General features: G+C 31.1%; 1 protein-coding gene across 3 annotated transcripts in view; it reads left to right on the top strand.

The window, feature by feature from the left end:
* Positions 1 to 14,160, top strand: part of MINDY3 (MINDY lysine 48 deubiquitinase 3) — an 81,278-nt gene that overhangs the window by 26,032 nt on the left and 41,086 nt on the right. For 2 of the 3 annotated variants that reach the window (XM_037510665.2, XM_037510663.1), the window contains exons 3-8: positions 2,303 to 2,363; positions 4,029 to 4,202; positions 7,769 to 7,820; positions 8,684 to 8,798; positions 11,945 to 12,018; positions 12,818 to 12,897. In XM_037510665.2, coding sequence (XP_037366562.1) covers positions 8,742 to 8,798; positions 11,945 to 12,018; positions 12,818 to 12,897 — 211 coding nt within the window. In that variant the 5' untranslated portion in view covers positions 2,303 to 2,363; positions 4,029 to 4,202; positions 7,769 to 7,820; positions 8,684 to 8,741. Of the gene's footprint in view, positions 1 to 2,302; positions 2,364 to 4,028; positions 4,203 to 7,768; positions 7,821 to 8,683; positions 8,799 to 11,944; positions 12,019 to 12,817; positions 12,898 to 14,160 lie in introns of those variants that run through there. The other variant, XM_054695105.1, reaches the window with a different exon arrangement.

The following is a 14,160-nucleotide window of genomic DNA, read 5'->3' as shown; positions in this document are numbered from 1 at the left end:
TTCAAAATGTGTGTCTCTGAAGGAGAAAAACCTTCCTTTCAGGGTTGATTCCAAAATACATTCTTTGTAGATAATTACTCTATTTTTTAAAATAGTAAAGTTGATTTTTTTACATTAATTGAACTATAAAAATAAAATTGTTTTATTTGAACCTTGTCTATAGGTATTGAATATAAAAAATAAAATTGTAAGTCAGTAATTAGAGCTGTTATGCTCTGTAACTGAGGCAAATTTTGATGGCCAGTAGTAACCTTGTTATCTGAACTTGAGTTTAATATTTACTTAAATATTTCAAGAAGACTTTTGTTTATAGTGATATTTTAATGTAAAAGTGAAGACTAAATCATTAAGAGTAATGTAGGAAATGAGCAAATCCAGGTATTAAAATGTTTTTAATCTATAAAAATTAGAACATTATGCCTTTGCTACAGAAATAGGCATATTATGTAACCAAGTAGATAAATTAGTATAGCACATTACATACAACAATTTACCAAGAATTTGTCACTTACCATGATTAAAAGGGAGCAATCAATGGTAGATGAAGGTGAAGTTTAATAAATGCCGTTGTATGACTGATTGGCTATTTAGGGGGAAAATGAACTTAGGTCATCTCATACCATGTGCCACATAATATTTAACCACAGGAAAACTAAAAGTATGTGTTAGTCCTTTAAGAGAAAAGATGACTTCCAAGTTCAGAAAGTATTTGCAGTGACACTGAGCAGTAAATTGATATTGTCTGTTATATGAAGAACTCCTATAAATTGGTTAGAAAAACATTATGGCCCCAGTAGTGAAATGATTATGTATATTCAATAACTGTTGGATTGATGCTGGAACCAAAGAGTCAAGGTGTTCAACCTCACTAGAAATCCAGGAAAGTACAAATAAAAATAAAACTATTCTTTTGATAACTTTCTAATCTAAATACAAAATAACTGCCAGTCATGTAAAGATAGGATGATGCTGAAATGCTCACATTGCTTTTTTGTACAAATTTGTATTTCAAATTTTAAGAAGGAATTTTACTTTATAACTGGAATTATAATAAAGCAGATTGTTGGATGCAGTAATTGTACTTTTATGAATCTTTCCTAAAATAAAAAAATCCTTAATGTGGGTAAGATTATATTTGAGAAGTTTAATACTTCTAGTAGTAAAAAAAAAAAAAAAAATGCATACAACCTAATATACAACAGAGTAAATTAAACATGATACAATGTTTAAGTAAATTTTGATAGCTTGATAGAAAATTAGTAATAAAGAATTACAGATATGAATTCTGTGGGAAAACAGAAAAATGGAAAAATAATCTCATCCCACGTTTCTCATATGTAATAAAATTTAAAGCAGCATGGAAGAAAAACTAGATGGAAGAATATTAAAAATACTACCTGTGATTGTTGTAGTGGTGAAATACTGAGTGTCCCACCTCACTTTTCCAAATTTTGTAATGTAGAAGCACTTATGTTACTGATTATTTTCAGTTAGTAAAGTAGTGCAACCAAGATGCAAATCTAGATTTATCTGCCTAAAAGCAGTTTTCACAACTGCTTTCAAACATAGGTGAGTAAGAAGCACTATACTATTCTCTTTTTCTTAGATCTGCCCCTTCTTGAGATTCAGATACAGTAAGTGAAACCTAAGAATGTGCATTTTAAATAAAATGTCAGGTGACTAGGGTGCAACTAGCCCTTGAACTACACTGTGAGGAGGAAACACTGTGCTACACTGAACTGTTTTCTATCAAGTTACCAGTGTAACACAGTTGACTAACTTAAGGAGAGGTTAGGCATCAATTTTATTTGATTCTTAAAGCTTTTTGAGTTAAACAAGGAGGTTAGGGGTGGTAAATCATTGTGGTATTCCTGTATCACAAATTAGAGTTTATAGAGCAGATTTTTGTGTTTAGATTTCTTTTCTTTCATGAAATCTAAGAAATGTAGACTTGTTCCAATGAAGTGACTTATTAAACAGAGCAATAAGTTTCTTTAATTTTCCAGTTAGGTGGCTGCTATTTTGAACCAATTCTTTAATTTGCCAGAAAATACATAATATGAAAGAAGACTAATTTTGTGGATCTAAAATCAAGCTTATAATAGTATATTCTGAGTGAAAAATTATTCAGTTACTGTTGAATGTGAATGGAAACCATTTGAAATCTTTATATTAAACTATTGAAAAGAACAGAAAGAAACAGTTTTTAGTTTTTTTAGTTTTCTCCAATTTTAAAGTAAAATAATGGTATGTAAGATATGGTTATCATGCATTCTAATAATTATGCTTTAACTGTATAAAGGCATTTCTTTTGAAGAAGCTCCTGTTTTCTTCTGAGAAGTCTTCTTGGAGGGATTGCCCAGGTATGATAGCTGTCTTTTATAAACTTTTCCTCTCTTATGATCAGTGCAGCACTGGCAATATTTAAATTGAAATTATCTATCTTAAAAAGTAAACTGTCACCGGGATACATTTTTCTTGAGGTTTATTTTTAATATGTTTGAGAAAGTTTCATGAACAATGACTCCAAATATGCTTTTCCTAAGAAGTATGAGGTAGACGGTATAACAGGGAGTAAAACCTTTGGTCTCTTGCTAATACTTAATAGTTCATAGTTAATAGTTAATACTTAATAGTTCATTTGCCTGAACTATATTAAATGATTGCATAACAAAGGGAATAGTCATTTATGTTTGTTTTGTCTTACTATGTTCTGAGCAAGAACTCAGAATTATCTTTATTCCTTTATCTTTTGGTGTGATGCCTTACACAATACAAATAATACCACAAACCATTCTAAATTTCTAAAGAAGCTGTCATCATTTCTGCAGTACAGTTAGGAGAGAGAGTGTATGGTACTTCCTAATAACAAATGTGTGCATTCCAGTTGACAATTTGCAAAGATCTTTCTTTCCCTTAAACAATTATAACCTCACAATGAACCTCACAATAACTTCTAGAAGAAAGTAGGCTATATTATAATCCCAGTTTTGTATATAAGGGCAAAACAGCTTCCACTCCAAATCATGCCCATAGAATCTACTACTGATCTTTGAATTTCAGAGATAAAATGTAACTGGTAAATATATTTTGTATTAAGAGCTGAAATGTCAGATTTTATTAGAACTGTGATTCTGTTCAGGACATACAATTAACATGAGTGGCTTATTAAGGAAATTTAAAATATTTCTTGCACAGAAATATATTCACCTTGATGACATTTCTACATATTGTTGTAAATGTCACAAATGCAGTGGTGCTTATAAAGTGAATGGCACAGTTCCTGTCTTTAAAGAAGTTTTAGCCTGTAAAAAGAAACAAAAACCACCCCCTTTTTTACACAGGCTGTGTATACATCTTATCTCCTTTGTCTGAAAGTTTCAGAAAGTGTTACTGCACCTGGAGGATAATACTACTTGAAAAAGGGAGAGTGCATTCGGAAGAAATTGTCTGTGCGTGGGTGTTATTTTAAAGTCTAATGCTCCAGTCTCTGGAGTACAGTATCTGTAGCTTTTGCATTATGTTGCATAATCACAGTGGCCCCTGCGGATGTAAAGGATTTGGTATTATATGTGCTGATGTGCTGTGTTATCTCATTGTCCTTACCCCAAAGGACAAGATCAGAGACATTTGATTAATTTAGAAACAGGGAAAAAATAGATGTCTCTTCTGGACCTTACATTGTACCTGATCCTGCAATAAAGGAAATGTTAAGACTTAAATTCTCTGTTTGCAGTTTAAGAACCAGGAAATCAGTATCAGGTAGCAAATTCTTTCTCACTTTTAATTCTGTATTTTTCAGGATATTTTTCCCTAATTACTGGCAGTTATTTAATAGTGGTGATTTTTTTAACCCTTAGGCATATTGTTTTTGTAAAATATAACTTAAAACCTGGATTTTATGGATTTCTCTCCCCCCCAACACACACTTAAAAAATTTGACTTTCATTAGTAATTAACACATTCTTAATGTTGTTCATGACAGTATTTTTTTTTTCCAATATAATTTATACTTTGGTTATTTTTAGAGGAAGAGCGGAAGGAACTCCTTTGTCATACCTTATGTGATATTTTAGAAAGTGCTTGTTGTGACAACTCTGGATCATACTGCTTGGTTTCATGGTTAAAAGGAAAGACAACTGAAGAAACTGCTAGTATTTCTGGGAGTCCTGCAGAGTCTAGCTGCCAAGTGGAACATTCTTGTAAGATATATTTTTATTTCCTGAAGTTATTTCTTGTACCTTTCTTTTTCTAAAACTTAAAAATTTTTAAGAAAAAATCTTTAATTTTTGTAACATGTCTCTTTTAAACCTAAGCTTAATTCATGAGCTTTACTACTTTTAATTTCCCTTTTGATTATTTTAATTACTAGAGATTGTATTTTATTTTGAGAAAAAGATGCATCTCAAATTTTTTTAAAATTCTAGTTAACTTCTGCTTTATTGCAAAGCTCTCATTTATAAAGTTTAAAGAACATTTTACTATGTACTGTAATTTCATATACACCAATTTTTTTTGTTATTGGAAAAAGGAGGGTTTTTTGGTAGAAAATATTTTAAATGGTCTTAGTTTTCCCTTAAGCAAAGATGGGATATTGTTATTTATTATGTTACTTCTTTTTTCCTTGAACTTTTTAAAGATAGTTTTAATTATACCTTCATTTAATTTGTTCAAACTTTGAATATTTCTCTTTAAAATAAGGAGTTCATAAAAACTACACATTCTATCTTTAGCCTTTGAAAATTCTTAGGTAATTCACCTAAAACCTGCCAGATTGAACTAGTAAAATGGAAACTTTTGCTGATACAGCAGCTAAAGAGTTGCTTTTGGGTAATTATAAAAACCAGTGGTTTGTAATGAATGGTTTGTAACTCTAATTTTTATTTGGTATATAATTTAAAAGACACATTTTAAAAAATCATTAGTCTAAAAGCTAGTATTGTAATTTCAGTTTGCAGCTCTAAATTTTGTTTTCTATCAAATTTTAGAAACTAATTAATGCAATTAGAGAATTATTAAGCTTTTGGACACACGTTGTATAAAGGTGTAATTTTTATGGTATCAGCAACCAAAAGGAGTGGAACCAAGCTGTAAAGGAATATTAAAGGGATTAAAAACAAAACATGGTGCCTGGGAGAATTGGTGGTGGGAATTCTATGGGAATTACACTTGAGAGGAGAAAGCAAACATTGTATAAAAATGAACAATAATATAAAAATATATATATAAATAAAATAGCTTAAAAATAATAAAAGTTTCTAATTAAATGTAATGCCTTGCACCGCTGGCCTACACTCAGTTCTTGTATGAATAAATAAATAAATTTTTTTTTAAAAATATATGATCTCCCCCCCCAAACAATTGCTTTTCTGTTTTTCCATTATAAGAATTACCTTGTTAGGTTTTGATGATTGGTAGTTCCAAATGCTTTATGCTGAATAATATAGGTGCGCTTAGTCTACCTATTGTATATTTTGTTAAGTCATCTTTACAGAAATTTTTTAATTGATTTCTACAAAGTAAATTTCAGTTGCTTGTGATATACACTGGCTTTTATGTATGATTAGCTGTGGGGCATTTGCCTCTGAGAGCTAAAATGTCTCTGAATTCAGTGTCTTCGCTCTTCTACTACCTGAGTAGTTACAGTGGCAAATTCTAATAGTAATAAATTTGCAAGGAAATATTTTTTAATCCAGGCAGCTGAATGAAGTTTCCTTTTCAGGCCTTTCAAACATAGCCTTTCAAAAAGAATTTAACATATATAGAGTTAATAATGAAGATTGAAGAAAACAAGGGGAAAGTATTCAAAAGTGATAAAGATGTCATTAATAATGGATTTAGAATATTTTCCAGATTTTACTGGGTTGCAGCAAACATGCTGAACAGTTTCATTTAGAGTAATAATATTTTGGGAGAAGAATAGTTGAACTAAGTTATTTTTTAAAATGTGCTAAAAGCCATTCTTTGTAAGATAGTAAAATCTTTTTTGTATTTTTTCATTAGTGTTAAGATAGTATGCTGTGTGATCACATGAATATGCAGTATATACCTGTAATTATAAGTTAAATTGCTCTAAGTTTAATGGTCTCATAATGTACTAATGGTAACTTCAGCAACTGATTTAGGTGAACATACTATATTGAATCCTCCAAAACATGTTTTAGTAATTTTTTAACTACTAAATTAAAATCATAAAATCATATTTCAAATCTTTTTTTAAGTATATAAATTTGGAAAGTTTTGTTAACTGAAAATTTGAGAATTTTCCTTAGATGTTGACAAATGAACTTATATTAAAATTTTTACACCATATAACAATCTATTTTACCTGTTCTTTCCTTTATTCCCAGCTATGTTCTTTTTCTTGTGTTTTATATTTTCTACCATCTGCCTGCTAAGCTTTTTGTTTTGCTTGCCTTTTTTCTCTAAATTACTATCTTTGTCTACTCTCATAATGTATACATAGTAAAATTGTTTAGATATTCAAGCACTGCAGAATAATTAGTACAATTTTGAAAAGGTTAGGTAGAAATTTTATTTTTTCCTGAAATTTTAAATGTGAAGAATTACCCCCCTCCCCATCACTATTACATTCTGTACAAACATTTATTTCATTGGCTTGTGTGGTGTGTATGGTTTTGGCTTATCGGTAAAGCACGATTGTTTGCAGTAGTGAATACTCAGGTTCAATTTCAGTTTGTTTCCACAGAAGATTCTTTAAATTCATGTGAACAAAATTTAGGAAGTAATTTCAAACATTTGAAAATTAAAACCAGACTTCGAAAAATTAATGTAATTGGCATTTTTAATTATAAATAAAAATATTTATATGATGATAAATGATTTATATAATCATTTAGATCTCTAGTGAGTATATTTGAAAGAGCTAACATTTTCTTTATAAAATACATACGAAGTTGTTCATTGTGACAAATCTGAGGAGGCATTTTGATTAGTATATGGCATCTTAAAGACTATCTTGGTGTAGTCAAGATTATTTGGATTGAAATCTCATCTCTGCTCTTTATTGCCCTGTGCTGTTGGGAGGATTCTTTTCTGTTCCTCAGTTTCTTCTGTAAAATAGGGAGAGTAGGTTGTTGTGAAGATTAAATGAGGTAAGACATACAGAACATTTAGAAAGGTTCCTGGCACTTAGTATAAGTGCTGAATAGATACAACCTTTGATTTAAATGCTTTCTTTCATTTTAAAAAAAAATTTGTAACTGTACTGTATTAACAGTTTGTTACAAAAGTTACACAAAGAAATGAGGAAACAAACTTAAAGCTGTTGTTGAACCTGTGTAGTTTTAAAATGCTATGCCTTCTTATACACATTTGTTTATAATTAAGAATTAAAACTAAAGATATTTTATTATAAAGAAGGAAGATTAGATTTTACACAGATTGGATCTGTGCACTAAAAGATTATTTAAAAGTGCAGGACACATTACAATGATGTGTGAAGCACTGTGAATGTCAATTGCTCATATTTTATAAATTATCTAGACTAACTGAATGAAAAGAAGTACTTTTTTATTTATCACCCCTCTACATTCTCAGTATTATATCCATTTTAGTTATAATCATGGTAACCAAGATCTTGAAATACAAATTTATGTAAAAGTAAAATTAAAAAAAAAACCAGAATTTTAAGGGAGTAAGGAAATAGGGAAAATTTTGATTGCTTGAAAGTATTTACAGCCTGCTGTGTGTATCTTGTGTCATTTATTTGCCATGTGTAGTGCTGAAAAGTGTCTTTTATGTATAGCTGCCTTGGCTGTCGAAGAGCTTGGCTTTGAGCGATTTCATGCATTAATTCAGTAAGTAACATTGGAACATTTAAAATACTTCTTGTGGACACATTGCCATTTTAAGTCTGTTCATATTGTGAAAAGGTACTTAGATTTATTATGCTTGAAGAATTGTGTTTTAAAATGTAAAAAAAAGTTTGTATACTTGTTCACTTCTAAATTAACTATCAAAATACACTTTGTGGACATTAAAAGCTTTTTCATCATTACAAGAAAAATCATTTTAGCATAATGTTTCTATGTCCTGAGTGAATATAAAGATTTCTACTAGAATATATATTTGAATTATTATTTATTTGCCCAAATGTGCTTTCTATAATTTTAATTAAAATATAATTTCATTAAAGCATATAAACTTTTTATTACAAAATGAAAGATAAGGATAGTTGTGTTGATAGAATTATAGGTGGCATTTGAAATTACAGCATTATAATAATTTAAAAGCCACAGACGTGCACCTTATCTTTTGTATCCTCACACTTATTAAATAATTTTGGGCTTTAAAAGTCAAGTCTTCTTTGTTCATAAACTCCCCTTAGAAGAAAGCCACTTTGTTCTTTAAGTAACACTATGATTATTGCATTTATTGATGCCCAGATAGTTTACCTGAAAGATGATGAGATTCTCTGCCAAGTAAACATTCTATCTTACTGGTTTATATGTTTTATAGTCACAGTTGTCAGCAATAGTTTTGGCTTTTAATAGCTAAATTTGTATTTGACAATTTGAGGCACTTTAAAAAAAAATCCCCTGCACACACACACACACACACAAACACACACACCTTAATGTAATATTCAACGTAAATTTCTCCCATTTATGAATGTAGTAAGCTCATCATGGTACTAATCCTTAATTCTTTTTCCCCCCAGAAAAAAGTCATTCAGAAGTTTATCAGAATTAAAAGATGCTGTCTTGGATCAGTATTCAATGTGGGGAAACAAATTTGGAGTATTGCTTTTTCTGTATTCTGTGTTACTCACAAAGGTTTGTTTAAGAAGATGCTTCTTCTAGCTTTTATTAGTTTGAGTTTAGTACTGTTTTTCCTGCTATGAGTAATTTTATTCGTGATGCTATTTCTAACTGTCAAAATGTAACTCTCACGTGTTGATAATAAGGAATCAAATTCTCTTTCCTCATCACTTGTTTGTTAACCATTTTCAAATTTACTTTGACTCCTGATGCTCTGGGCTGCAGAGAGTTATCAGTAATGTTCTCATGAACAGAAGAATACTCAGTTCTTCTGAGTTTTATTTTCTTTGATCTGAGTGATGTCTGACACTTGACCTTTTACAAAACTCTTCTGTAAGTTCATTGTAACCCTCTCCCTTTCTTTTCTGATAAATCACTGTACTAGTCTTTCTATAATGTCTCACAATTCCTTTTCATTTATTTTGATAATTTTATTTCTGTCCTTATTTGTTCTGCTCCTTTCTTCAGCTTTTATTTTCCAGAAATTTCAGTCCCTGGTGCTGTATGCTTTTTATTTTATGGGTATCTTATACTTACTCAGTTTACCTTTATGTTTTTAATTGTGTTGTGTGTATTTCTAATCTTACCCATTTTCCCCAAATGCCCACCTCATATCTCTAGTAACCTGTTTCAGCTGAGTATCCTACTAGATTCATCATGTCTGAAATCAAACTTCTTTCATTTGACCAGTGTTTATCAAACATTGACTTTATGCTAGGGTGTGGAATAATAATATGGGATGCCAGTTGTTTTAATGGTTCCTTTGGTGATGTAAAAAAAAAAAATGATAATACTTCCATTTTAGCAATGTTTCATGCACAAAGCATAGTAAAAAGAATGTATGTCTAAGTTTATTGGATGAAATCAAGGGTAAACTCTATATAGTAAGGATCATTGATAGATCATATAAGGATCATTGATAGATGTAGTGTCTTGATGGATGAGGAGACAATCTTGTGAACAATAAAGGTGTTTCTCAAGCAACTGCAACAACAATATAAAGGCTTCATGAAATAGGTGTATAATACATATTTGCGGAACTGTAAGTAGATCATTATTAATGCAGTATTGTAGATGGTATGACTGGGTATTTACATAAAGAAGGTACCTAAAAATACTTTAAACTGAAATTAGAACCAAACAAAAATTTTGAACAAGGAAGTAATAAGATGTTTCTGTTGATAAAAAATTCCTTAAGTTGGAGAAAGCGTTAAGCCAGAGGGTGTTGATGTGTGGAGTATAAGACTAGAGTCAGGAGAACTAGAAATGTGGTTATTGAAACAGGTGAATCTAAGCGAGGGCAGGGACCTTGGAAATTGAAAAGAAAAAGCATATTTAGAAGCATGTTTTAATTTAAGAACTTAAAAACATTTAGGGACATGTTCATGAGAAAGAACCAAGAATATTTAACAGTTGGTTAGATATGGTGAACAGAAGTGACATTGATATCTAAAATGACTGATTTCTTTGGAGTTTGTCTTGACTGTACATTATTCCCCCAGTTTTCATTCTCAAAACATCTGATAACTCCTCTGTTGCCTTTTATAGGGCAGTAAATCATCATGTCTGGGCATTCTTTCTTGAGCTGGTCTTTGAAATAATATCCCCCAATGATTATGTAATTTGGTCATACTCATTTTAACTTATCTTGGCTTGTTTTGTATTGATTACAAGGAAGACAAGTGCAAGATTTCGTACTTGTTTGTATCTGCCTACAATATTCGCTGTAATTAAATACATATATGTATTTATGCCCAACAAGGTAGGTTTATTAGGGGAAAAAAAGGAAAGGCAAAGACAATGCTTGCACAAACACAAGCAGGCAAAAAGAGCTGCCAGTATTTTGATTTTTGATTAATGATTTTAATTCGTAGAATAGGCCTATAATCTGATAGAAACAATGGTTAAATGATACGCATAGCACAATGAGTGGCACTTTTCTTTGTCATTTTGTGGTTGATGAGGTTAAAATGTGTAGGTCTCCCTTGGGACTTTGGTATCCTTTGGAGGTATTTAAAGTTATCAAAGAAAATGATTTCTTCTTGTCCTCCAAATTTACATTTTATTTTGTCAGTACACATTCAAGTTACCAGTGTTTGTGAGAATGCACAGTCAAAAATATAATTCCCATTTCCATATGTACTAGCTGTACCTTTTGTGCATTTAATTTATACCTCTATTAGTACTCATGTGTTTATTTCCAATAAGTTTTTAAATAACATCAGATGCTTTAGCAGGTGCATTAGGCTTGAATTTGTTAGTCTAAAGTGAGATGATTGTTAACTTTTGGATTAAATAGTTTTCTTTTCCCTCCTCTTGAAATATAAATGCCATCTTTTTATACCCCTTTAACCAATATGTCAACATTAGCTCCATTACCGTGAGTCAATTTAGGTTCTTTATATGGAGTCTAAGAAAGAAAAAGTATTCTTGAAGGGTCTACTAATTACTGTTAATGTGTTAAATGCACCTCTACTTCAAAATCTTGGAAATTCTTTGTTAGAAAAGCTACATAAATGTAGTAAGTCCTCATTTAAAATCATAAGCAGGTTCTTGGAAACTGCAACTTTCAAGCAAACGTAAAAAAACCTGTTTTGCCACAGACTAATTGATTTAAGTGAATGTTAAGTTCCAGTGGCATATTTCTGATCACAAAAGTATCACCAATATTTTAAATAAAAACCCCAAACACTACTAATATCAAACAGTAATTTGTATTTCATTAGTTCATGTCCAACCTGCTTATTCCAGTTCAGAGTGCAGGTGGCCAAAGCCTGTGCTTGCAGCTCAGGATACAAGGTAAAGCCCAACCCTGGAGAGGACAATACAGGGCATATTCACACCCACACTCACACTGGGACCTCATATGCACATCTTTGGGATGGGAGGAAACTCGAGTACCCACAGGAAACCCACACAGAGGGAGTATTTGCAGGCTTCACCTAGGCCATAGAACCTGTCATGAATTGATGATTCTTTTTCTTTTTTTTTTTGGATGATGATGATTTTTCATCAGCATAACAAAGACATTGAATAAAATGGCATTATTTGAGGACCTGCTGTGTTTGTGTTTTGTTTATAGTAAAAATTGGATAGTTTTTAAACAACCGTAATTTAATTTTTAGTTTTAAGGATAAGCAATGAGTTCTTGGTTTCTTTAGGGCATCGAAAACATAAAAAATGAAATTGAAGATTCAACTGAACCTTTGATAGATCCTGTATATGGACATGGCAGGTAATTAACTAAAATCTATTATCTCTTAATAGGCTTTAGTTTTGAGGAACCTAAGATGAAACATAGCTGAGTCAGATAGTTTTGCTTGTCATCGTTGACATCATTAACTCTATGAATTTGAGTAGTGTGTTTTATGCATAGCTTGCTTTATTTATGAAATGTTAACTTCCATTTAAGGTTTACCTATGCATTGCATTGTGGAATATATTTTGTTTTAAGATTGAAAACAGGATGTTTCAACAAATTCTGTTGACTTATGAAATTTTCTAATGGATGAAATTTATTCGTTTGACTTAAAATATATCCTTACCTATTGGTAAATGCTTTCCTCCTTAAGAGAAAAAATTTTTCCTACCCTTCCCTCTCAGACTTTTATAGTTATTTCTGCTAACTAAAATCTATTAAAAAAGTGATTGTTAATCCACTCTATTACATAAGTTCTCTACATCTTTCTGCCTCATTTAAATTTCACATAGCTTCCATCAAACACAAAATGGCAATTATATATGTATTTTAAAGATAGTTATAAGTATTAAGTAAATCTATTTTTTCATGTGAAAGCATGGATAATGTTGTTTATATGATATAGAATTTATATGATACAGAACAATGGATACCAGTGTGGTGATTCATTTAGGAAGGCTGTTTCTTTAAGTGTATAACATGAAAAATGTTAGATTTTCCCTTGGTTTCCTAAACAGTAATTTAATGTAAAAGACCATTATTTTATGCACAACCATAGGAATTATTTATTTTGAAGATTATTCATATTTTAATTACTTCTTAACTTTTTTAATAGCCAAAGTTTAATTAACCTCCTACTGACTGGACATGCTGTTTCTAATGTATGGGATGGTGATAGAGAATGCTCAGGAATGAGTAAGTATATCCTTTATTGTGTTTACCTCTTATTTTTAATTTTTTTGTTTTGTTTTCTATTTTTTTTACATCATTTTTCATTTTTGCACAGTGTATGCATTTTCATCTTGGTTGTAGTCCCCATACAATTCCCACCCCCCTTATTTTGATCCTAATTCCTCTTTCCTCCCCCCCCACACACCCCCCTCTTAGTGTGTCTCTGGTTTATAGTTGCTTGTTGATTTTGATTTTCACTTTATTATAATTAATCTTTTTCCTGATCCTTTATTTAGGTTTTCTAAATTCCTGTTATGAGCGAGACCATCCGGTATTTTTCTTTTTCTTTCTGACTTATTTCGCTGAGCATGATCCTTTCTAACTCCATCCATGTTGCTGAAAATTGCATGAGTTTATCTTTTTGGATTGCTCACTAATATTCCATTGTGTATATGTACCACATCTTCTTGATTCAGTCATCTATTGTTGGGCATTTGGGTTGTTTCCATAGCTTACCTATTGTAAATAGTGCTGCTATAAACACGGGGTGCAGGTGCCCTTTTGAATTAATGATTCTGTGTCATTTGGGTAAATACCTAGGAGTGGAATTGCTGGATCATATGGAAGCTCTATGTTTAGTAGTTCAAGAAATCTCCACACAGCTCTCCATAGTGGTTGGACCAGTTTGCACTCCCACCAGCAGTGCAGGAGAGTTCCTTTTTCTCCACATCCTCGCCAACATTTTTTGTTGCTAGTTTTTTTTACTGTGTGCCATTCTCACTGGTGTAAGATGGTATCTCATTGTAGTTTGTTTTGCATTTCTCTGACTACAAGTGATGCTGAACATTTTTTCATATGCCTGTTGGCCATTTGCATTTTCTCTTTGAAGAAGTTTGTTTTTAGCTCTTCTGCCCATTGTTTATCTCTTATGATTAAAATTTCACTTTAGTACAGTTAAATATTTAATGGTTCTACATCTATTTAATGGGTCTACATTAGTTAGAAGGTTAAGATAATTGCTTTGTGTGGGGAAGCACTTTACATCCTTAACAGATTTCAGTTCCACCCTACCATGAAGAGCATAGACTTTGGAAGCTGACAAATTTGGGTACAGACCCCATGTGTATGCCTTTATTCAAGTTACTTAATTTCTAATGCCTTCAGTCTTCTCTAGTATAAAATTGGGGCAATAGGATAAATTTCTTCAGGAAAGATCTTGTAATATAAATAAACCTGGTACATATTTATTCAGTGGTACCTATAAGTCTGGGATACTATTGCACTTTG

The sequence above is a fragment of the Talpa occidentalis genome, unplaced genomic scaffold (genome assembly GCF_014898055.3).
Source record: "Talpa occidentalis isolate TD23 unplaced genomic scaffold, MPIMG_talOcc4v2.1 talOcc4.14, whole genome shotgun sequence".
Classification (NCBI taxonomy): domain Eukaryota; kingdom Metazoa; phylum Chordata; class Mammalia; order Eulipotyphla; family Talpidae; genus Talpa; species Talpa occidentalis.
Note: the sequence above shows the minus strand (reverse complement) of the source record. Positions and strands in the feature narration are given on the sequence as shown.